Source organism: Gekko japonicus, unplaced genomic scaffold (assembly GCF_001447785.1).
Source record: "Gekko japonicus isolate JY-2015 unplaced genomic scaffold, Gekko_japonicus_V1.1 scaffold85, whole genome shotgun sequence".
Taxonomy (NCBI): domain Eukaryota; kingdom Metazoa; phylum Chordata; class Lepidosauria; order Squamata; family Gekkonidae; genus Gekko; species Gekko japonicus.
In genome coordinates, this window is record NW_015167531.1 from 1,760,196 (window position 1) to 1,786,385 (window position 26,190).

General features: G+C 48.8%; 1 protein-coding gene across 1 annotated transcript in view; it reads right to left on the reverse strand.

The window, feature by feature from the left end:
* KSR2 (kinase suppressor of ras 2) overlaps positions 1-26,190 on the reverse strand; it is a 237,542-nt gene that overhangs the window by 189,628 nt on the left and 21,724 nt on the right. The window contains 1 exon segment of the mRNA XM_015413417.1: positions 14,963-15,467. Coding sequence (XP_015268903.1) covers positions 14,963-15,467 — 505 coding nt within the window.

A 26,190-nucleotide genomic window follows, 5' to 3' on the forward strand; every position in this document is an offset into this window, starting at 1 on the left:
GTATCCTGAGTGCAACAGTTATAATCGCTTTACCCCCCCCCCCCCATCTGATCGCTCTCCACCGTTGTAGAGCCACTTCCATTCGGAAGCCTGAGGCTTCCGATTTTCGCCCACCTTTTTTTTTTTAGGTTGGTGATATGCGTTTGGGCGAAGCTTCGCCCCGGCGTTTGTTTTTTAAAAAAGAAAAAGGTCCTTAGTTTAAGGTGTTAGAGGAGTCCAGGACCTCAGGGAGGCCAGTTTGGTCTTTAAACTTTAAAGGTACGTCCTCTCTTTAGGGCATGCTTTTCGGGACGGGGTGTTTTGCGCATGCGCGAAGATTGCCATTCTGTGGATGGCTGCCTATGCGCATGCGCAAACTGAGTTAAAAAAAAACCCACCGATGCCTGCTGTGTGTGAACGGGCATACAGCAATGGGTTCCGCAGTTCGGAGATAAGTGTGATCGCGTTTCAGCCGGCATAAACTGCAACGGTTCCAACCGGTACAATTTCTGCCGGCTGAAACGCCCCGTCTGAACGCATCCCATTGAGTGGGCCTTGGATTCTGAAGAGCCCATCCAGCTGAGCCCCAGATCAGACTGGATTCCTCATCTACCCTTCACGTTCCTCTCCCAGAGCTCACGATTCAATGGAAAAGGCCGATGAAAGCTTGCAGAGATGGGGGTAAAAACCAGCTATGTCCTCACTGGGGAAGAGGCAGCTCACTTGGCCACAGGCCCACCCAAAAGCAAACCTTGCTGAGTGAAGGATGTCCTACCCACATTTAAAGGCTCCTTAGTCTTCCTTCACACATTCCATGCCCTACAGGAGGTTCAGAGGCCGAGTCTCAGCTTAAATCCCCGTCTAAAAGCCCATTCTTCCCCGGTTCCCAAAGTGAGAGTTAGCCATCAAAAGCAGGCTACAGAGCAGCAACGCGAGTGTCGGGATGGCTCTGCTGGAAAATAGAAAAATGTTCTCCTTTTAATGCGCTAATTACGATCCTGAAACACTAATGGGATTAGGAGGCAAGATTCGGTGGCTGCCTCCTGAAAATCATTAAGCCCCATTAGAGTAAATTAACCTCTACTCTTCCACCAAGCAGCTTCTGGGTCCTCTCCAGACCCCCTTTTCTCCTCCCCTCGGCACAGCGGCATCAAGCCCTCAGTTGGAAGCTGGAGAGCTGGAGCCCTCTTCAATATTTGTTTTCGCTCCTCTCGATTAATTTAGCTTAATAAACTCCACGGCCTGCGGGGGATTCGCCTCTTCCAGCTGTGGCTGCGGAGGGCCCGCATCGCACTAATTGTAAATTAAGGTAGCCCGACCCAGAGTGCGGGAGAGTGCCCCACTGGAAGTGGAGAGCGGAGAGGTCTAGCCAGCCGGAACAGATTCGGGGAGTGCCAAGGCTCCCTCTTGCAATTAGCGGCTACGAAATGCTTGATTACCTTCCGCCCCGGTTGGTGCTTCTTTCGGAGCCTCACTTGCACTCACCTGAAATCTTTAATTACAGAGAGGAAAAATGTTCAGAGGTGGAAGACAGAAGAGCCCCCTACCTGCCCTGCCCTGGATAGCCCAGGCAAGCCTGATCTTGTCAGATCTCGGAAGCTAAGCAGGGTTGACTCTGGCAAGTACTTGGATGGGAGACCTCCTTGGAATACCAGCAGTTGGGAGGCAGGAGCAGGCTTTATTCAGTCACCTCTCTGAATATCCTCCAGGCCCCTAGTAGGGGTTGGTCATCAGAGGTCACCATGACTTCCAGGTGCACACAAACGCACATATGAAAAAGAAGAGGGAGACAAAAAACCCTACCCCAAACTAAATCTAATTAAATGGTGGTACCACTTAGCTTGATGTTACAGCACTGGACCAGGTTCTAATCCCAACTCAGCCATGGAGCTTGCTGGGATTGTGAGCATAAAAGGATGAGAGGAAAGAACCATGCATACCAGATGATGAAGTGAATGAATTAATGATCCACAAGGTAGGAGAAGGGGAAAGGAGACAAATTCATGGAGGAGAGGTCTATCAACAGCCACTTGACGTGAAAAGAGGAATGGACCCTCCAGGTTCAGAGCCAATATGCCTCTGGATACCAGTTGTTGAGGTGGGGGTGGGGACAAGAGGTTTTGGTTTCTGTGCCTCTGCTTGAGAGCCTTCTAGGGCAACTGGTTGACCACCATGGGAAACAGGATGGACTAGATGGACCACCGGTCTGATCCAGCAGGCTTCTTCTGAAGAGGAACCAACCAGTGCTGTAAAACTAGAGAGGGAGATTCATAGAAATTCTGGCCACTTTGTTGCCTTGGCAGTCCTTGGGAAAATCTGGTCCACAGAAAGTAATTGACAGGATCCCTACCATACAAAGACCCAGTCACAAGGCAGGGTTAAGTCAGGAAGTCTAGTCAACCACAGAAGAGGGAATGAATATTTAACTGACCTCATGGCTGATGGAAACAGATAAGAACAAGATCTAATGTGGAGCAACTTCTAGGTGTAAGCACAGCTGGGATGTAGAGAGGGAGCTGTGAATGGGACAGACCAGGAAACAGGGCCGGCTCCAGCTTATTTTGCACCCTAGGCGAGGATCCCTTCCCCCCCCCCGGTGCACCCACCAATTTTCAAAAATAAATGCATTTTAGGAAGAATTAAAAATACAAATAATCAAGAAACTCCCAGAGTACGGGGCCAGGTGCAGTTTGGTGCCCCTAAGGGCCGTCCCGCTCTAGGCGATCGCCTAGTTTGCCAAGTGAGTGAGCCGGCCCTGCCAGGAAAGCAGCCAATAGCCTAAAACAGCACCAAACCATTGGTTAACCTAGCTCAGTATTGTACATTCTAACTGCTCTCACGAGGTTACATCTTTCCTGGGACCTGCTACCTGGGATCTTGTAACTGAACATATCAGTGACTGACTATAGGACCTTCTGAAAGCAAAGCATCCGCTCTGCTCCATTCATGCCACTGGCCCTCCAGGGTTGTTCCACTGTCTTCCTGGAAGTACTTCAAGAGCCTCTGGCCATTCTGGTAGAAGATCACAGACAGTCAAGTAAAGCAGCAGACACCTGAAGGGTTAGAGGCAGCTGTTTTGCTGCTCAATATGAATATACCTCATTGGTATTATATGGATGTGACTCATCAGGGCTACCACAAAGAGACATGTCAACTGAGCCAATCTGCCAAGCAGAAGCAGACAGAGCAAGGCAAGAGGAGACCAGCTGCAGTTTGAGGAGTGTCATCAAGGATGTGGCCGTCAGCAATGGGAACAGAAGCTGTAGAAGAAGGAAGGCAGGGAGGTGGAGAGACACGGTGAGAACATGAATGCTGGGCAGGTGGAAAGAGGGGTTCCCAGAAGAGGCACACCTGGCAGAGAAGACTCGAGGCTTTGAAGCTGCCCCCGGGACACCCATGTGATGCAATATGGGTGCCAACAAATGAATCAAAACAAGCAGGGCAGCCAATTACAAGATAACTCTCCATCCTGCTAACCTTACTGGCATTTAGGGTAGTTGGGTAGTTTGGGTATGTCCAGTGGGCAATGACTAGAGAGTAGGATTGTGCTCTCTGAGCTTCCTAAACCCTGAGTGGGTTACACTGCCTTTCTCGCAGCAGAGTTCAAATCCCCGCAGTGACCTTGGAAGCTACTCTGAATGGCTACAGGATGCCTGTATGAGACAGCTGAACAGACATTTGCTCCATGGTGCATGAATGGTGGATCTTTAGAGGTGAATAGACCCAAGCTGGGGATGTGGACTGGTATGATATAGCCTGATCACATCCAATCTTGGAAGCTAAGAAGGGTCAGTACTTGGATGGGGGACCACCTCTGAAGACTCTTCAGAGGAAGGTGATGGCAAACCTACTCTGCTTCTCACTTGCCTCAAATGCCCCTTGAGGGGGTTGTCATGTCAATTGAGACTTGACACAGACCCAAGATCTCCGTTGTCTCCTGCTTGTGCATAAACTGGCATCTTTAAATCTCAGTGTGGTGGATTGCTCTTCACAGTCGTTGCACCACGCTTGGTTCTCTCTAGCTGTTAAGATGTTTCTGCTCAGCAGCTCGATTGCGGGACTGCCAAATGTATGAAAAGTCTGAAAGCAGCTGTGCAACCCTCGGTCAAGGCGGACAGAGGAGAACATAAGAGACGCCAACGCTGGATCAGGCCAATGGCCCATCCAGTCCAACACTTTGTCACACAGTGGCCAAAAACACCAGGTGCCATCAGGAGGTCCAGCAGTGGGGCCAGGAGACTCGAAGCCCTCCCACTGTTGCCCCCCTCCCAGGCACCAAGAATACAGAGCATCACTTGCCCCAGACTGAGAGTTCCTGCCTATACGTTGTGGCTAATAGCCACTGATGGACCTCTGCTCTATATGTTTATTCAGTTCCCTCTTGAAGCTGTCCATGCTTGTAGCCGCCGCCACCACCTCCTGTGGCAGTGAATTCCACATGTGTAATCACTCTTTGGGTGAAGATGTACTTCCTTTTATCTGTTCTAACCTGACTGCTCAGCAACCCTGTCCAGGTGAGATGCAGCAAGTAGACCAAGAGCAGCAACCCACAGAGCAATGTCCAGACAATGGCTCCAAAACCTAGAAGAGCCATTGTTGCTGTGGACAGGGCAGGGGAGTTCAGAGCAGGGGAGACCCCGGTTCAGATCTCCAATCAGTCAAACAAAAAACTTGCTAGGTAACTTTGGGTCAATCACTCTCATGCAACCTAACTTACGTCAAAGGAAAAGAAAAGGAGTTTTATGGCCCCTTAACGATTTATTATGGCAAAGAGTTTAATCAAAATCATGAAGTGTGACTTCAGTTGGCAGACGGACACAGGAAAAATATATATAAATAGTGCAGTCAATAGTCTATGAAATGCAAGCAGTCCCAGTCTGACTTTTCTATGCAAAGCTCAGCTTCCCAATAGTTGTTTTGAGGATAGAAATGTTGAGACCATGTAGCCTGTGCTGACTATTTGACTAAACAAGTGGTGTAAAAATCCAACAAGTTAACTGTTGCATAAGGACACAGACATGGCCAGGTGGGAGGGAGAGAGTTCCAAATGACTTCTTGGGCATGGATTGCCCTTCCCAACTAGAGTAGAGTGAACTAGGAGAAGAGAAACTCTCAAACAAATTCTCCTTAAAATCGGCTTGCATCTATATTCTCATAATTTTTGCCAGCATTTCCAGACATGGGTACTGCTAAAATATTCTTGGAAAATGGGGAAGGGGGGTCCTCAGTGCAGTTGATGCTTAACATTATTGCTTGAAAGCTCACCGATACAATGTAAGCTTGAAAAAGCATGGCCCATTGTTCAACAATAGTGGCTGTGTGCTTTCACGTCTCATAAGAACTCCTTCAACTCTTCAAAAAGGGGGGGGTTTTTACAATAGCAAGCAATTGTATATAGATATTCACCAATTGGAGCTGCGGTGGCTCAAGTGGTTAAGACGCTGAACTGCAGGCTGTGGAAGGTCGGTAGTTCAGCAGTTCGAGACCCAGGGTTCCGCATGACGGAGTGAGCTCCCGTCTCTAGTTCCAGCTCCTGCCAACCTAGCAGTTCGAAAGCAAGAAATTGCAAGTAGAAAAATAGGGACCACTTCGGTGGGAAGGTAACAGCGTTCTGTGCGCCTCGGGGTTTAGTCATGCCGGCCACATGACCACAGAAACATCTTCGGACAGCGCTGGCTCTTCGGCTTTGAAACGGAGATGAGCACCACAACCCTAGAGTCGGACTCGACTGGCTTTTGAGCAAGGGAAACCTTTACCTTTACCTTTACTATTCACCAATTAAGGATTTTTTTGAGCAGAGGAGCTAAAAGCAGACATGAAGGAGCTTTATACGGAGTCAGGTCGCCACCCCATCTAGCTGAACACTGTCCATTCCATCACAGGAAGAGACAGGTTTTTCCAAAACCCTGCTACCTGAGACACTGTTTACCTGGAAATGTCAGGGATTGAACCTGGGACCTTCTGCATACAAAGCAGGCACCCTGCTACTAAGCCACAACCTTCCCTTGCATCTGTAGGACCATACTAAGCTGCCTTGGTCTGAGTTGGAAAGGGCGGGAGGAGAGAGGGAGACAGGAGCTATATCCCCCCCCCCAATGCAGAACAATTCATTAGAAATAAAGGGACCTTTCTCCTTTGGGGTGCCACATTTAGACCTAATGAGCTGGCAACCCTATCAGCGTACCGGAGTGTACGGCAATCACCACGCACAAATGGCTAAAGTGCCACTTCCATTCATTAGAGACAAACTGATTCATGAAATGAAAGGCAAACGCTCCATTGCCTTGGGCCCTGTCCTCGGACGATGGCGTCAGGATGGATGGGAACAGGGCCTTGAGGCAGCTCCAAGCACAGAACTTAGACTGGCTACAAGCTCGGGGCGGGGGGGGCATGCAGCTCTGTATCCCTCAGGTCCCACCTTTACCTTCTTCTGCAACAACATGGCCAAGTCATGCTGTGGCTGAGGGACACAAGCAACAACAAGCCAGGCAGGGGTGCCCCTGCTTGACTGTTTCCTGGGGCATCTGCTTGGCCTCTGTGGGAAACAGGATGTTGGACTGGGTGGATGGCTGGTCTTACCCACCACGGCTTTGCTTACAAGGCATTGTCCATATGTGGTCAAAGCATGCCCATCCATCTTGCCAAATGCTGCATCGTTCATTCCGACTGTCCCCACTGGGCCAGGGAAAGGCACTATTTTTTTTTGACACCTGTCCCCTATTTGATCTTTTGGGATTTTAATTAGCAACATTCATGGTGATCATATATTTTTATGACGTCTCATTTGTAAGCTACCTTGGGCAGGTGCCTTGGAGAGGCAGCTTACAAATTTTCTAAATAAAAACACAAGATGACATAAAAACAGGCAAAGAACAGCTTTTGGCAATGTGTAACTGGGTGGGGGGAGCTGCGGTGCCTCAAGTGGTTAAGACGCTGAACTGCAGGCTGTGGAAGGTCGGTAGTTCAGCAGTTCGAGACCCGAGTGGGCCGCATGACGGAGTGAGCTCCCGTCTCTAGTTCCAGCTCCTGCCAACCTAGCAGTTCGAAAGCAAGAAATTGCAAGTAGATAAATGGGTACCACTTCGGTGGGAAGGCAACAGCGTTCCGTGCACCTTGGTGTTTAGTCATGCCGGCCACATGACCACGGAAACGTCTTCGGACAGCGCTGGCTCTTCGTCTTTGAAACGGAGATGAGCACCGCAACCCTAGAGTCGGACTCGACTGGCTTTCGAGCAAGGGAACCTTTACCTTAACTGGGGGAGGGGGATCTCGGGCACCATTCTTTGCCATAAGAATGGGAGTCAGAAGTGCCCCTGTTTTCATAAACAAAATGTTGGAGGGTGTGCTGCTTTTGAACATGCTGTGGACTTTGACACACACACACACAAAGCAAGCTGCCTTCTACTGAACCAGACCTTTGGTCCATCAGCGTCAGTACTGTCTACTCAGACTGGCAGCTGCTCTCCAGGGTTTCAGGCAGGGGTCTTTCACATCAGCTATTGCTTTTTTCTTTCGCACCTGTGACCTTCTGCATACAAAGCAGAGGCTCTCCCACTGAGCAATGGCCTCTCCCCCAAGATATTTGTTGTTGTTCAGTCGCACAGTTGAGTCCGACTCTTCGCAACCCCATGGACCAGCTCCCGCCAGGCCTTCCGGTCTTCCGCTGTCCTCTGAAGTTTGCTCAACTTCATGTTCGTTGCATCTATGACACTGTCTAAACATCTCATCCTTTGCCATCCCCGTCTTCTTTGACCTTCAATCTTTCCCAGCATCAGGGTCTTCTCCAGGGAGTGCTCCCTTCTCATTGGATGGCCAAAGTATTTGAGCTTCAGTTTCATTATCTGGCCTTCCAGGGAACAGTCAGGGTTGATTTCTTTTAGGATTGACCGATTTGTTCTTCTTGCAGTCCAAGGGACTCTCAAGAGTCTTCTCCAGCACCATAGTTGAAAAGAATCTATTCTTCGGCGCTCGGCCTTCCTTATAGTCCAACTCTCGCAGGCATATATGACTACTGGGATATACTTCCCAAGATACACTGGATAAGGCTGAAACAAAGGAAGATCCAGGTCCTGATCCCAGGCCACAGTCTAAAAGCACATGAGACAGTGTCTGCAGTGGCTAGCATGCTGGACTAGGTCACGGAAGCTTGCTGGGTGACCTTGGGACAGTCGTACTCTCGCATCCTAATCCACCTAACAGGGTGGTGGTTGTAAGTATGGAATGGAGGAGAGAGGAACAATGTTTTAAGCTGCTTTGGATCCCCATTTGTGGAGAAAAAGGGGGTACAAATATCTAAATCAATGAAGCATAATCGAGGTTTACAAGATTATGCATAGGATAGAGCAGGTAGAGAAAGAAGTACTTTTCTCCCTTTCTCACAATACAAGAACTCGGGGGCACTCAATGAAATTGCTGTTGGGTTAGAACAGATAAAAGGAAGTACTTCTTCGCCGAAAGAGTGATTAACACATGGAATTCACTGCCACAGGAGGTGGCGGTGACTACAAGCATGGATGGCTTCAAGAGGGAATTGGATAAACATATGGAGCAGAGGTCCATCAGTAACTATTAGCCACAAGGTACAGATAGGAACTCTCAGTCTGGGGCAAGTGATGCACTGTATTCTTGGTGCTTGGGGGGGGGGTCAACAGTGGGAGGGCTTCTAGTGTCCTGGCCCCACGGCTGGACCTCCTGATGGCACCTGGTGTTTTTGGCCACTGTGTGACAAAGTGTTGAACTGGATGGGCCATTGGCCTGATCCAGCATTGGCTTCTCTTTTGTTCTTAAGCAACAATCAGGCTATGGCTAATCAAGTCTGGGTCTAGTCAGTGCCTAGATGGAGCCATTATGTGGTGCCTGGGTTTCCGTGGAATAGAGATGTTACATAGATTAAAGAAAGCCAAGGAAACCTGCATGTTAGGCTTTTAGCAAGAGGACGGATTAGCAACCATAGGGACAGGCTGGCTGCAGGGGCCTCAGGCAAGGAACAAACGTATTATACATGTCTGAAGAGGAAAATGACTTGCAAAGAGACCTTACTCTACTCCAGGAAGCCAAGAATGTCCTCACTTCTTCTAACAGCAAACTGGCTAGCCCTTGTTATGATCACAAAAGCAGCTAAACCAGGTCACCCACAAAGAAGGCTGAGGTTTCTACACACTCCTCAGGTATGCAGGAAAAACAGAACTCTGTTAATTGATCCAAACAGGGGTCGTTTCGTAGAAAAAGAGCTAGGGGGACTCATTAGCATAACTCATTAGCATATGCCACACTCCCTGACATCACTGGAAGTGTGTCATAAGGCCACACCCCCTGACATCACCGGAAGTGTGTCATAAGGCCACACACCCCGCCCCCAACAGTCCCGACTGCCGGTGGCGGCTTTGCAGCTCCACTGCCAAGCCCCATGCAGTGGTTCATTGTGTGCCCCCCCCGTATCTCACCCGGGGGAACTGCGATCCCCCGCGATCCCCCCGAAATGACCTCTGCATCCAAAGAAAAAACAGCCCAATGATTATCGAGCATGCTCCAGGAGACACTCTGTGTCAACTGCCGTTGAGAGCAGTGAAATCCATAAAACCGTGGCCCGGATGGCCCAGGCGACCCCAATCTCACCAGATCCTGGAAGCGAAGCAGGGTCGGCCCTAGTCAGAACGTGGGTGGGAGGCCACCAAGGAAGGAAGTCCAGAATTGCTATACAGAAGCAGGCAATGGCAAACCACCTCTGAACGTCTCCTGCCTTGAAAACCCAGTGGGGTCGCCAGAAGATGACTGCAACTTTGACAGCCCTTTCTACCACCAAATCCATAACAGGACGGTGGCGGTGGTGGTGAACCGATTAGCCTCCTCAAGCACTCTCCCTTGATTCTACCAAGGTCCCTAGCTGGTCTGCATTAGTAAGAAACTTGGAAAGGTCTTTCCATTCTTTGTGATGAAGAGTTATGAGTGACACAAAAGCTAGGAAGTTTCTTCCTGGGCAGAATACAGTGCCTGATCTACCCTAGAACTCGCAGAATCCAAAAGGGGAAACAGTTTTCAAGAGCAAGAGCTCCCCCTGCTGGTACACGTTTCCCTAGTCCTAACCAAGGCAGGAGAAACTGGAAGGGGACAAGAAGTGGCGAGAATACAAAGGGAAAGGAGAGAAAAATCAGCCTTAAACTTTGCAAACAGGTGATTGTCTACGCAGGAGAGAGGAACATGAAGGAACAAGCCACAGCCCTTCAGTTTAACACTCTGCAGCTCACATCTTGGTCATTCACCTTACCCCACTGCTCTGCTGCCTGCCTCCTAAAAGCTTTTGATCAAGGAAGGTGAGCTAAGCGCCTCTCCGATTATCCCTTCAAATACTGCTCTAGCCACAGGCCATTAAAAAGATCATTTAAACATAATCGTCGCAGTGTCATGATAATAAAGCATTGCAAAACTCCATGTCAAATCCAGGCACCGCTCCATTAATACCAACACAAGCACAGTTCACAAGCAGCGTAAGCTGAGATCTACAAGCCGTCATGAAGAAGAGCCCTCAGGTTGGGATGGCAAAGCCTAGCAAATTCTGCCACATGACCATGTTGACGAGGAGAAAGGCTCCCATGAACCGGCTTGTACTAGTTAAGAATACGAATTGGATCAGACCAAAGGCCTAGCTCAGTGGTGGCGAACCTATGGCACGGGTGCCAGAGGTGGCACTCAGAGCCCTCTCTGTGGGCACGCGTGCCATCGCCCCAGCCAGGCCCAGACCATCATTAAAATGTCGAATTCTCTGCCAAATAATTTTAAGTAGAAAGCATTTGGGATTGCTTTCCTTACTTTGTTTGGATCATCTTAAGTTAATGTATGAGTTGTTTTTTCTAAAATAAAACCTCAGTATTCAGGTTAAATTGCCGTGTTGGCACTTTGTGATCAATAAGTGGGTTTGGGGTCGCAGTTTGGGCACTCGGTCTCTGAAAGGTTCACCATCACTGGCCTAGGTAGTCCAGCATCCTGGGGCTCAATAAGGTGAACCGTCAATCTGTCTTGTTTTCAGGTGTTATGGGGCAGAGCTACCATAAAGATAGAGGTTTTCAAAGCAACATCCCAAATTCCTTAACAGCTCCATAAAGGCTAAAGGTAAAGGTTTCTGACTCTAGGGCACGGTGCTCATCTCCGTTTCCAAGCTGAAGAGCCAGCGCTGTCTGAAGATGTTTCCGTGGTCACGTGGCCGGCATGACTAGATGTCGAGGCGCACAGAACGCTGTTACCTCCCCACCGAAGCGGTACCTATTTAGCTACTTGCAATTTCTTGCTTTCGAACTGTTAGGTTGGCAGCTCCATAGGCAAACCCAAATTTTTTGCTTTCTCTCCTATACCAGGCCAGGGAAACAAGTGTTTTCAGCTTCCATCTTGACATATGGGTGGGATTTACATTCTGGGTGCCAGGGACAGCCAACTGCTAGAGTCGCCAACTCCGGGTTGGGATGTTCCCGGAGAACTGGGGATGGGGTCTGGGAAAGGAAGGGACCTCAGCGGGCTACAATACCCTGACAGCCACACCCCAAAGCAGCCGTTTTCTCCAGAGGAATGGGCCTCTGCTGTCTGGAGATCAGCTCTAATTCTGGGAGATCGCCAGGCCCTGCCTAAAGGCTGGCAACCATGGCAACAGCCCATCATCCCTTTCATCAAACAGTATTTCAGGAGTCCAGGCCGAGCCAGGCCACTGCTCCACTCTAAAACAATGATCAGTGTGAGTCCTAGGGCTGCCAGCTCTGGGTTGAAAAATACCTGGAGATCTTTGGGGGGGTGGAGGGACCTGGGGGGTGGAGGGACCTCAGCAGGGAGTAATGCCACAGAGGCCACCTTCCAAAGCAGCCATTGTCTCCAGGGAAACTGATCTTGGTCAACTAGAGATCAACGGTAATAGCAGGAGATCTCCAGGAGTCACCTGGAGGCTGGCAACTGTGTGACCCAGAATGCTGCAGACACGGATGTGCAGAGCAGACACTAGCAGCAAGCCACTTGCCATAGTCAACTTGGTAGGCCTGTCTAATTGCAGTAAGGAACAGCTACTGTGGACTCACATAGCCGGCTACTTTTTTGCCCCTCTAGTTATTGAGCTGTGGTGACTCAAGTGGTTAAGACGCTGAACTGCAGGCTGTGGAAGGTCAGTAGTTCAGCAGTTCGAGACCCGGGTGCCGCATGACGGAGTGAGCTCCCGTCTCTAGTTCCAGCTCCTGCCAACCTAGCAGTTCGAAAGCAAGAAATTGCAAGTAGATAAACAGGTACCACTTCGGTGGGAAGGTAACAGCGTTCCATGCACCTCGGTGTTTAGTCATGCCGGCCACATGACCAAGGAAACGTCTTCGGACAGCGCTGGCTCTTCGGCTTTGAAACGGAGATGAGCACCGCAACCCTAGAGTTGGACTCGACTGGCTTTCGAGCAAGGGAACCTTTACCTCTACCTAGTTATTTTTGTACTGAATTAATTATTGCTTCTACGAAGGGTAATCTGGGACCGAACACATCATGCTGCTCTCTAGAGCTGCAGATTTACAAAAAACCACCACCACCACATCTGCTTGACTTCAAATATCCAGATCGCACCTCTCCATTAGTTTTCTTGTACACAATGAGACAGCGTTCCGTGCGCCTTGGTGTTTAGTCATGCCGGCCACATGACCGCGGAAACATCTTCGGACAGCGCTGGCTCTTCGGCTTTGAAACGGAGAAGAGCACTGCAACCCCAGAGTCGGACTCGACTGGCTTTCGAGCAAGGGAACCTTTACCTTTACACAATGAGAAACAAATTGCTAGTACAGATATGAAGAGGGAGGGGAAGGGAGTTCAGCGGGGTATAATGCCGTACTGTCCCATCCACCGAAGCAGCCCTTTTCTCCAGGGGAACCAATCTCTGTTGTCTGGAAATTAGTTGAAATTCCAGGAGCTCTTCAGGCTAGGGTTGCCACCAGTGTTCCCTCTAAGTTGAGTTGGTGTGAGCTAGCTCACAGTTTTTTAGCCTCCGGCTCAAACGTTTTTCTCTGAGCTCTGGAAGGACGGCTCCAGAGCAAACTAGTTTATGCCGTAGCCAAATCACTTCCTCACAACTTTAGTGCCAGTAGCTCACAAAGTAGAAGTTTTGCTCACAAGATGCCACAGCTTAGAGGGGGCATTGGTTGCCACCCTCCTGGTGAGGGCTGGAGATTGCCTGGGATTACAATTGGTCTCCAGGTGACAGAGATCAGCTCACCTGGAGAACATGGTGGACTCCATGGCATTATATCCCACCGAAGCCCCTCCCCTCCCCAAGCCCCCCCTCCTCAGGCTCCACTCCCCAAATCTCCAGGTATTTCCCAACTTGCAGGTGGCAACCCTATTCCGAGCCCCACCTGGAGGCTGGCAGCCCTCATTCTCACAGTGCCTTCTCACAGCTGTGTCGCCTGCCCAAACTACTCAACAGGACAAAAAAATCAACTCGCCAAAAAGTCATGCTTTCTTTAGATGTCCCATTGCTGCTAAGGGTGAGAGAAGAGCTCTGTGGCTCATCTCTGTAGTATTCCACCTCTGCCCATTTCGCCAACTCTCAAATCCAGCCATAATCGCATCACAAATACTTTGTTTTCAGTATTAGCTCACAGTTTTTTAGTCTCCAGCTCACACATTTTTGCCTTAGTTCAGGAAGGAGGGCTCCAGAGCAAACTAATTTATGCAGGAGCCAAATCGCTTGCTCACAACTTTAATGCCAGTAGCTCACAAAGTAGAATTTTTGCTCACAAGACTCCACTGCTTAGAGGGAACATTGGCTAGTGGTACTTTTTTACTTTGGGGGAGATTTGAGTATCCCCCCTATATATTTTTTTTCAACTTTTCAGGTTTTTCTGCACATCTGGGGATTGCCCCAAATGTGCACGGGAATCTCTTTGCCCCCTAGGTGCCCCTGATGTGCGGATTTAGATATCCGCACAAAGTGAGCGCCCTGGCTATTAGATATACAGATTTCCAGTGTTCAGGGGGCTCTCTGCCTAAGTGTTCTGCTGCAGTCACAATGTATTATTATGGGCATAGACCAACAATCAATAGAACAGGAGGCAAATAAATAACAGATAAAAGAACAGTAAAATTATAAAATATAATAACATCTAAAATTATAAATCGGAATCTAAAAAGCTTAAAATACATAAATGATAAAATTAATATTAAGATCAAAAATTAAAAATAAATCTAGGCCTATCTGTACTTCTTTATCTCTTTCCTAGTTCGGTATGCCAACCAACCAAATTTGGCAACCCTCTTAGTCAGCTTTTGATTAACACCTGCCAGCATAATTGACAAAAGTATCCTTCTATTACGACCTGGATAGGAGTTAACAATAGGCTCAATCAAAACTTCCCCGTTATGGTATATACTACAACTGAAAATTACATGTTCCAATGTTTCATCAGTTCCCATCCCACATATACAACTTTTCCTCAGTGATCTAGTAAATCTGGCCTCCAATATAGCTGAGGGTAAGGCATTATATCTTAATAGGGTAAAAATTCATTCTGCTGCAGTCCTGATAACAGCCCTGCATGGCAGGACAGTATTATTTTGCAACTGGCTGGCTGAGCCTGTGAGAGAACGACCTGCCTAAGTTTCCCTCATGAGTCTGTAGCAGAGGCAAGATACGCATCAGGAACCACCCAGATCATCGCTGATTCTCTTGGCTACACCAACTCCCAGTACACCCTCTCACAGACCGCACAGAGATGCACAATTACCATCCCCCTAAGAAAAAAAGAGGGGAGAAATACATGCAGAGTGGTGTAGCGGTTAGAACGCTGGACTCGGAGACGGGAGGCCCAGGTCTGAATCCCCTTCTCTGCCATGGAAGTTCACTGGGTGACCTTGAACCAGTGCCTCTCTCTCTCGACCTTACCACCACACAAGGTTCAAAAAACATTTGGTGGGAGACAGGGTGCCCACGGGCACCATGTTGGAGACCCCCCCTCTACACACTTTCCAGTCCACTTACTTGGGCGTGTGAGCCTCGTCCACTCGATTTCCCAGCTGAAACTCATGGGACTTGCTGCGATGCAAGGCCGTGAAACCCGGGAAAAGATGGATCAGTTTGCGGGAGGAGGGGGGCGGAGTGCCTGGAGGTTTCCCCTTGTTTCGCCTCCTGATTGGCGGGGTGCCAGGCGGAGTCATGGTGGTGACTATATTAGGGGTGCGTGGTGGTGTATGGGCAGCATGCCGCTGTCTTGGGGATGGTGGCAAGGAGCGGTGGCCCGATTCCAGAGGAGGACACAGTCCCAGAAAGCCTTCCACCGTCAGCCTGTCCACATGGGTGTACACTGATCCATGAGACAAGCCCTGGAGGCAGTAACGCTGAATGCATTTGGACTGAGATTTAGGGCTTGGAGAAAGGTGAGTTCGAATCCACTGCATGGATTCTGATTGGCACGCAGAGTTGTTCTCCTTGCCGGTCTCGGTCATTGGCCACTGGATGGTCCAGTCTTGTTTGGACAGGCTCCCTCCTGTAAATGAAAAGAAGATTTGGTCAGGGACTGCGGTACCCAGTTTAAAAACTCACCTCATCACTGATTCTCCATAAGAGGCATTCCATTCTAGACCGGCTGAATGTTCAACACACCCTGTGAATTGTAGTAAGTGAAGCCATTCCATTCTCAACTTCTTCATAAAACTACAACTCCCGGCATCCACCGGGGAAGCTAAGACAACCAAATTAATTTCAGACCAGTTCTAAACCTGACATTGTATTCTGTGGTCTCGATTACGTTCCTCAATTTCCCCCTCAACTAGCCTCCAAAATCACAGGTAAACCCACTTGATCAGCAAATGGCAGGGGTGGAAGTTGTAAGGGGAAATTGGTGGGCATGAGCCAGCATTAAGAACCCTCCCATCAATTCTTTGGTGATCCCTACAGAGCTGACAGTTCCTAGAGAAGAACCGACATCTGTAGTCTAGAGATCAGTTGGAACCCCAGGAGAACTCCAGGCACCAACTGGAGGTTGGCCACCCTAAGAATAATTGCACTATTCTAAGTTAGTGGAAGTCAATAGGCTTAGAAGGGCATAGTTCTGCTTAGGATGGCACTAAGTCTTCTCACAAGGAGCTGCGGTGGCTCAAGTGGTTAAGACGCTGAACTGCAGGCTGTGAAAGGTCAGTAGTTCAGCAGTTCGAGACCCGAGTTGCCGCATGACAGAGTGAGCTCCCGTCTCTAGTTCCAGCTCCTGCCAACCTAGCAGTTCGAAAGCAAGAAATTGCAAGTAGATAAATAGGTACCACTTAGGTGGGAAGGTAACAGCGTTCCGTGCACCTTGGTGTTTAGTCATGCCGGCCACATGACCACCGAAACGTCTTCGGACAGCGCTGGCTCTTCGGCTTGGAAACGGAGATGAGCCCCGCAACCCTAGAGTCAGACTCGACTGGCTTTCGAGCAAGGGAACCTTTACCTTTACCTTTAAGACTTCTCAGACTAATCCTACAGATAAGCAATCTATCTTCCTTCCAGATACTTAAGAGACTGAGAGACCCACAATCACACACACCCCCTTTTACACACACATACACACACACACAGAGCCAGGCCTGTGTCTGTGCTGGAGGGGCCCGTAGGAAGCGGCACTTAATTACTGGAAGTATTATTTAATGGCAGCAACAGAACTCCTCTCTCAGCGCTGCGAATCCTTGCTCTCCACTCCAGCACTTTTGATCCGGCCCTTCTCATAACACATGCATTTTAAAAAGGTTTAAAAAAAAAAAGAAAGAGTGAATTTTAAAAAGAAACCAGTAGCCACTCCGGCTCCTCCTTTCTATGCCATTTTTGGTTATTAATTGATAGCCCTGTTATCTCCGCATCCTTTTCAAGGAAATCAATTTATTTCAAGCTCTCGAGAAGGAAGACGAAAGAAAAGAGGAAGAGCGACAAGAATGAAAGGCAGAGGAATTGATTAAAAGAGGGTTTTTTATGTTCGGGGGAGAGGAAGAGGGGAAAACGTCTTTTGAATTGTTCTGTCTGGAGCTGGTGAAAAATCATGCATGGGGGGACAGGAAGATGGGTAGCAGTGTCAGGATGCTGGAACACGGCTTTTTGTCTCAACTGCAAATGCAGTGGGAGGGTTGCACGGAAGACCGAAGGGGAACTGTGAAAGGAAGAAAGGGACTGGCGGCTCTTGAGGGGCTGGAGTGATGGGAAGAAAGATTTAACAGTTCAGTAGCTCCTTTGGAGGGAAAGAAATGAAACTGCGAGGAAGAACCTGCCAAAGAACCTGAAGTGAATTTGTTCTGATGGACAGATACAGAGTTAAGCCGTCTCAGACACCACCACCTCCTCCAGCCAATATTGCAAGAATAGGTTTTATACGCCACTTTTCTCTACCCTAAGGAATCTCAAAGCAGCATACAATCACCTTCCCTTCCTCTCCGCACAACGGACACCCTGTGAGGTAGGTGGGGCTGAGAGAGTTCTGAGAGAACTGCGACAGGCCCAAGGCCACCCAACAGACTACTAAAAGACCCTGTTGAAATTCATCTCGATCACAGAAAGGCTGGATGAGTTTGGTGAAGTGGTTAGGAGCAGCGGACTCTAATCTGGAGAACCGTGTTTGATTCCCCACTCCTCCACATGCAGCCAGCTGGGTGACCTTGGGTCAGTCACAGTTCTCTCAGAGCTGTTCTCTCAAGAGCAGTTCTCTCAGAGCTCTCTCCGCCCCACCTACCTCACAGGAAGTCTGTTGTGGGGAGAGGGAGGGAAAGGAGTTTGTAAGCCGCTCTGAGACTCCGAGTGAAGGGCAGGGTATAATTCCAACTCTTCTTCTTCTGTATATCAACAAGCAAGTGTGTGTCTCTGCTCACAGTAAGTTTGCCAACCTCCAGATGGGTAAACACAGAAAACACTGTGTTGAAATAATAAGCACAATAACTGTACATTGGTATTTATCCTCCATCAGGAAGAAGACAGTTGGACTCTTCGTGTTATATAACTTAGTTTGAAAGTGTTTGAAATGTGATGTTGTAGTTCGAAAGTGTTTACAATACACTAGAGTTGATGCTGTGTATAAAAAGCAAATATATTTAGCTATACGTACATGTGAATATTGTGTTTATTATTTCAACGCGGTGTTTTCTGTGTTTATCTAACTTAGCCGTGTTCCCTGTGTGGTTGCTGTTGAACCTCCAGATGGGGCCTGGAGATCTCTTAGAATTTACAATTGATCCTCAGACAACAGGGATCAACCCCCTGTAGAAAAGTTTGGTTTGTCTCAGCGACACCACCAAAATTCACAGAGGGCTTGGAATAGCACATTGTTCCAATTGTTAATGCTCAGCCACTTTATAAATCAAGGAGCATCCCCCCCCCCCCGGGGTTTTCAGCTCAAGAGTATAAATATGAAATTTTGCACAGTGCTACAAATGTGCAGCCTAGGGGGAAGCTGTCTGGGCTCCATAGTTAAGCTTCTTATTCTTGCTCAAATGCTCACGCATTGCAATAAAACTTTGTGAGCTACACAGTCCTTTAATAGTAACCTCTGATTCCGTAGAAAACTTTTGCAGACTGCTGTGAATGATGTGACCAGGCTACCCTATCAAGAAGCCTTTCATTTAGTATCTTGCCTTCTGTATTTGGGTCAATACTCTCAATCAAATCTTTCAAAAGTTTTGAGAGATTGCATGCCTTGACGCAGGTCGTAAAACCTTTTCTTGGTCTCAGGTGAGCTTTTGTTTTGGAGTGGGGGTAGGAACACTGAATTTCCAAATCGCTCTCCGCCACGGTTGGTGCTGAGAACTATAACCCCTGGGGGCAATACAATAAGGCGCAATGCAGATAGTGCCACCTGCACATGTCACGAGCCAAGAGAAAAGTCTCAGGAGGAAGATGAGTTCATCAGCTGAACGGGTGCCCAGGAAGACTCAGAATGACAGAGGCCATTCTGAATTGAGCAGAGGGAAGTTTGCCTACAACATGTGAACCCCAAGATTCCAGACTAACCTCTCCTCTGCTCCACGGCGCCTGACAATAGGAGGATGGCGCCTCTTCTCCGCCTCCTGGTTCTCAAGGAGTGCATGGTGTGCATGTGGCCATTCCCCCTGACACTTGGCGCCCAACTGGTCAGACAATGACAACACACACTCAAGTACATCCCGCTGTCCAATCCCTACAAAGAGCTTAGCACAACACCTGAGAATCGCTCAGTTTTGGGCTAGCAGCATGTAATTACCAGGAGGGAATGTCTTCCTGGGTGACAGTAATTGGCACTACTCCACACTGCTAATTGATGATGATTGATGGTTCCCAAACACAGGCGTGGAATGGCCGGGAAGGAAAGTAGCCAAACGTGTACCCAAGAAAAGCCGCTACAACATTCAAGCTCAATTTGGCTCCATTTAGCCCTCGGTCCCAGACTGGAGGCATGTCCTTGCCATTTCCCCCCTATATTCATTTATCTGCTATTTATTTTGATGGCTTGTGTCACCGCATGATTGATGAGCAGCCTCGCAAAAAATAACTCAGTGCTTGTTCTGGTGCGTCATGCCTAAAAATAGCCAGGTAGAGTTTGGGAAGCCCATTTTAAAACTGATGCCGGCTCGCACAAAAGCACACGCGAGGCTTTTCAAAGGCTTGGCGGCAGCATTGTCGAGCCGTCACAGCCCTGGAGCCGATGCATTCAGATTTTGCATCCCACCACTGTCTCTCGTCAAACCCATCTGGCACGTTTTCAGAGTGCTTCAAGACGTACTTTTGAAATGCCAAAACAAGTTCCCCAAATGCAAGGCCAGCACAGTCGCAATAAAGATGGGTACAGTTTAGAGCCATGGCGTTGAACTCATTTGTTACAAGGGCTGAATCTGACATAAATGTCACTTTGTCGAGCCGGGCCACGTGTGCCATAAAACGTAATGCCAGGTAGGGTAAAGGTAAAGGTTCCCTTGCTCGAAAGCCAGTCAAGTCCGACTCTACGGTTGCGGTGCTCATCTCCGTTTCCAAGCCGAAGAGCCAGCGCTGTCCGAAGACGTTTCCGTGGTCATGTGGCCGGCATGACTAAACACCAAGGCGCACGGAACGCTGTTACCTTCCCACCAAAGTGGTACCTATTTAGCTACTTGCAATTTCTTGCTTTCGAACTGCTAGGTTGGCAGGAGCTGGAACTAGAGACAGGAGCTCACCCCGTCGTGCGGCACCCGGGTCTCGAACTGCTGAACTACCGACCTTCCACAGCCTGCAGTTCAGCGTCTTAACCACTTGAGGTGCCGGAGATATAAACTGTACAAAGGACAGCAGCTGGTAGGCTCCGAGTTGGTGTATTCTCACTGCAGGGCCCCATGGGCCGGGAGGGGGGTCCAAAGGAAAACCCACATGGGTGGACTAGAGAACCAGCGGTACAACACTGAGCAGACCACGCCGCTTGACGGCTGCAGATGAGGTTGTTCCATCATGCTGAAGCCACAATTGGAGCAGCTCTGCCTACTCCCAGCCCAAGAGTCTCCTGTTCCCTCCCTTGCACTAGTTGCTTGCGGGCCGCCTAAGAGCCCCGGATGGGCCGGTTCCTGCCCCCAGACCTTATGTTTAACACCCCTGGTTTAGAGTGAACATTTCAGACATCTGTCTAATAAGGCTCTCGACCTTGCTTCTCTTCTCTCTTGCTTCATGCCCAGTTTTTTGGAACAGGTGTCAGTGCAAAAGAAAGGGAAGGGACACTGGAAGGTGACCTCACCTGCCTAGTCTGGTTTAGTCAAATGGGGATTTGAACCTGTGACTCTCAGATCCTCATCTTGGCATTCTAACCATTACACCACACTGGCACTGACGGTGCTGCAATGAGTATAAGCTAGTATAACCCCAAGAGCCTTGGCCCTGAGTTCTTTGGGGGAAGAACAGAACAGAGATAGAAGGAGGAGGAGGAGGAGATTAGATTTATACCCCGCCCTTTACTATCTGAAGGAGTCTCAGAGCGGCTTACAATCTCCTTTCCCTTCCCCTCCGCACAACCCTGTGAGGTAGGTGGGGCTGAGAGGACTCTTTTGAGAACTGCTCTTTCCAGAACAGCTCTGAGAGAACTGTGACTGACCCAATGTCATGCTGGCAGCTGCATGTGGAGGAGTGGGGAATCACACCCAGTTCTCCCAGATTAGAGTCCATGCTCCTAACCACTACTGGCGAACTATGGCAATACATGAACATTCTGTGGACCAAAGCTGCACTGATGTCATGAGCTCCTATTGGACAGTTCCAGTGATCATTATGATGGACAGTACAGTTTCCTCCCTCCATTCCCATGCCATTCTCAGAAATGTAAACACTCCATAAATGCTACGGCGCTACCTACTCTTCTTGAGTTTTGTCCCTCTCACCTCTCCGGAACTTATTCACTCTCTCTCCCCCAAAACCGATGTCTGTCTCCCCTCAAAAGAAATACATTTGATAAAAGCTGTCATCCCAAATCAAGGCTGCACTCATCCCCTTCTGTTATATGGCAATGCGAAGTATAACACTACAAGCATGGAACTGGGGCTGTTGCTGCTTTAACACTTACAGCAAGCAGCTCATTCGAAGCTGCCGTATACCAAGTCAGCCCAAGGGTCTGTCCAGGCTAGTACCATATACTCCATCAGGCAGTGGTTTTCCAAGGTCACAGGCCAAATCTTTTCCCTGTGCTACCACGTATGGTGCTTAAACTGCAGATGCCAAAAATCAATCCTGGGAGTTGCTGTAGGCATCACTGCAGAGATGTGTCCCCATCTCCTCCTGTGCCATTTCTGATGATCTAACTGGGCCCTTACTCTGAAGAGCAACTGGTGACAGTATTCTTACAGCAGCACAATCCCCAAATCAAGCAGCCCCAGATAATTTTATTGGGGCCCTTTCATAGCCTTACCCGCTGCCAGGTCTTCTGAGGAGAAATGCAACTTCTGAACAGTTTTAAATAACAATGACTACCCTTTGAGTTCCTTCCAGCTTTCCTCCCCCACAACAACAGAAAGAGTTACTACGGCAACCTGACATTTTAACGCAAGGGAAACTGGAAAATTTCACCCATGGTTGTGTTAGCAGTCAGACCCCTCCTCCCGCAGAGGGGCAGTTTAGGGGTTAGAGAGACATGAACGCCTTTCTTTAATATCGCCACAAAATCATACATGCCGGGCACTGCCTGGCCTAAAATGAAACAAAATGGATACCGGTCACAAACAAGTCTGAGCAAGTATTTTGGAAGTGAGCCAGAGCTAGGGATGGGCACGAACTGAATTACGAACCTAAGTTCATCGCAAACGTGGCCTGGTTCATGGTTCACGAACCTCGGTTCGTGCCATCCCGTACTCCCAAACCCCACGAACCTTCCAGGTGGGTTCGTGTGGTTCATGTCAGCAGACACGGTGGTGCTGGCAGGGCACCTTGGAGAAGATACTTAAAGAGACCACATCACTTGCAGAAACCATTTAAACAGATACCTCTAAATGGGTTTTGCAAGCTGTGCCACCGCCACCCTGGCACGACTCAGCAAGTGAACTGAGAAGGCATTTAAATGGGGCGGCACAACTCAGCAAGTGAACTGAGAAGGCATTTAAATGCGGCGGCACGTGGAAGCTATTTCAGTGATCCCTTTCGCTCCCTCCCCCCCGCTTGGAAGTGGGAGGGAGTGGAAGAGATTGCTGGAATGCTGAAATGGCCTGCAAAAGCCATTTAAAGGATTCCCTTTAAATGGCTTTTGCAAGCCATTTCAGCATTTCAGCGATTCCTTTAACTCCCCCTCCTACTTGGCGGGCACCAGGAAGGGTGTCAGAGAGTGCCATGCAACTCATGGGCAATACATTGGAGACCCCTGCTCCAGTGGAACAGATCTCTGTCATCTGGAGATCTTCTGTAATCCCAAGGTCAGCAGCCCTAGCCACAACCCAAAGAACATGCCCTGAGCTCTCAAAGAATAATGTTCATTCCTCAAAAAAAGTGTGCTCCCAGTGGAAGAGCCAGTGGCCTTTATCAGAAATAGAACAGTAAGCTACAGGCCCATAGCTACAGTGGGGCATTCCGGGGCCCTGCCCACCTAATTAAAAGCCCCACCCCACAAATAGCCATGCTAGAAACCTTCTTTTTTAGGAGAGACCCCCTGCTGCCTGCAGTGGCCAGGGTGAGAGCACTGCAGCTTGCCCTCCAGCATCCCTCTTCCTCCCACTGTGGAATCTTGGGGGGCATCACGGGACCTGGCATTCAAATGCCTTTTGAGTTCCCTTCCACAGGGCAAGAAAGCTTAAAAGGGCATTTAAGAGGGACACCTTCAATACATCTCCAATAACCCCCCTTTCTGCTAACCCAGTCCTGCTTTATATCACCTAGGTCATGGTGAGTCTTTCCAAAGCATCCTTATGAGCCTTTTGGGAAACATGCAAATTAATTTGCATGTTTCCCAGAGGCTCATGGGGATGCTTTTGGAAGACTCACCATGACCTAGGTGATATACAGCAGGACTGAGTTAGCAGAAAGGGGGGTTACTGGAGATGTATTGTTGGAGCCTCCCCCTTTAAAGATAGGCATTCACAGTAATTTAATTTACTTTAATTTAAGACACACACCCCAAACAAAAAAACTAATGGCTATGTGCCTGGCTCAAGTACAAGCAAAAGGCAATACCTTTGCAACGGAAGGACTTCCTTCTGGAAAACCCAATGTGCAGCCATGGAGTTTCAACGTTGCGTAATTATGCAAAAAAGGGAGGAAGATAACGGGGAAGATTCTTCAAGAGCAAGAGAGTAATTGCGGCTGAGGAACTTCTGCAACAGACGGGAGCAGCCCAGACACCTTCCTTTTTTGCTAATTATGTGACTCTGCTTGTGAAAGATGGACAAGCCAGACAGGGGCTAGGGGACAAGCTGCCGAATAACGGGGAAGGGGGGACTCTCTTTTGACTCTGTGCCACGTTCAGAGGCGCCACAGTTCTGTGTCACAGATAAAAGGTCACCTGTGTCGCCACGCCGTCACTTCCTCAGGATGTCTGCCTGGCAGATGAGCTTTCCACGGCTGCTCCGGTGACAGACATCCGTGAGCCTGGCAAGGGGATGGCTGTCAACAGGGCAGCTAGCCTCATGTCTGCCACATTTATCCTTTTTCCCATGCAGACTCATCCGGCTTCCCTTTTGCATTGTGGGGGGGGGAGAGAGAGAAGAATTTCTCCAGCCGAAAAGGCTCCCTGATGTCCTTCTAGGCACTGAAGGTTTATTGATAGCAGAAGGAAGCTGAAGTTCTTTCCCCCTCTGTTCCCAGGTCGGTCTCCTCCCATAAATCACTTGGGGAGGGGGTGGTTGGTACTTAACCCCGCACATTGTCTGCTTTGGCAGAAGGGGTAATCTGAGGGCAGTGATTGCGACGATCGTTTTTTAAAAATTGTGATTAATACGAACCATATAAACAGAGGAAACGCACTGCAATAAAAAGCACCCGGACAATTAATCAAGTTTAGCTCGTGAATGTAATTGTCAGATAAATGCCCAGCAATGGGGGCGGGGGGGGGAATCCCATTATCTCTCCTGATGAACGGAAGGTGTGGAGAAGATGAATGGGGTTCCATTTGTCACTTTTATGCAGCAGATAATGCCTCTTCATTAGGATATACACTGCCGGCTCCCTAAATCTATGTATGAGCCCATCAGGGAGATATGGCTGGTTTTGATCTGCAGTGCGTTGGCCCTTTGTTTTGAACGTGTGAGGCATCTCTGAGTGTTCTGCGCAGTCCCAGTAACTGGAGATGTCTTCAACATACTTTCTACCATTGTCAAGAACAGCACGGCAGTCATGGCCCTAACCCACCATGTTATTTGGTCCATTCATCAACTGGTCATAGATATGTGTGTGTTTTCTAGAGGACCCTGCCGTGGTTGAGGTTGCACCAAGAAGTGATAACAGAGGATGGGGACATGAGACATGGATGAGAGAGTCTGTTGATTTAGAGCTATTGTGGAAGACCCATGGCCCTAACCCACCATGTTATTTGGTCCATTCATCAACTGGTCATAGATATGTGTGTGTTTTCTAGAGGACCCTGCCGTGGTTGAGGTTGCACCAAGAAGTGATAACAGAGGATGGGGACATGAGACATGGATGAGGGAGTCTGTTGATTTAGGGCTATTGTGGAAGACCTGCAGGTTGCCAGCCTCCAGGTGGGGCCTGGAGTTATGCCAGAATTACAACTGATTTCCAGACCAGAGAGACCAGGTCCCCTGAAGGAAGCAGCAGACTCTGTGGCATCACATCCCTATTGAGCCACACACACCCTCTCCAAGAAACACCCGCAAATTTGCAACAATGGCCTAAGCTAAAGCTGGAAACCTCCCTCCTAACGCATCTGAAAATTACTTTGTTCAAATATATTCATAAGCCCCCTGGATGACTTAAGTGGTGGAAAGTTGGGCTGTTAACTTGAACACACATGAACACATGAAGCTGCCTTATACTGAATCAGGCCACTGGTCTACCAAGGTCAGTATTGTCTACTCAGACTGGCAGCAGCTCTCCAGGGTCTCAGGCAGAGGTCTTTCACATCACCTACTGCCTTATCTTTTTAAACTCAAGATGCATTGAACCTGCCACCTTCTGCATGCCAAGCAGATGCTCTATCACTGAGTCAGAGTCCCTCCCCATTTGAAACAAATAGATGATCTTACATTTTTTCCTAGCCCACAAGAAGAGGAGGAGCATCCAGGGTCTCAGGCAGAGGTCTTTCACATCACCTACTGCCTTATTTTTTTAAACTCAAGATGCATTGAACCTGCCACCTTCTGCATGCCAAGCAGATGCTCTATCACTGAGTCAGAGTCCCTCCCCATTTGAAACAAATAGATGATCTTACATTTTTTCCTAGCCCACAAGAAGAAGAGGAGGAAGAAGAGGAGGAGCAAGTAGTAGTAGCAGTAGTAGCACTAGTAGTAGTAGTAGTGGAGGAGGAAGAGAAAGAAGAGAAGGAGATTGGATTTATACCCCACCCTTCACTCAGAGTCTCAGAGCAGCTTACAATTTCCTTTCCCTTCCCCTCCTCACAACAGACACCCAACAGCCATACAACAGAACTTGTAACTGATTCAAGGTTACATCAGCAGCTGCATGTGGAGGAGTGGGGAATCAAACCCAGTTCTCCCAGATTAGAGTCCACGCTCTTAACCACTACACCAGACTGGCTCTTACATATAGCTCTTTAAAGTAGTAAAAATGTTTGCATATGTTTGCTCGCTGTAACCATGTAGGTCACGAGGATT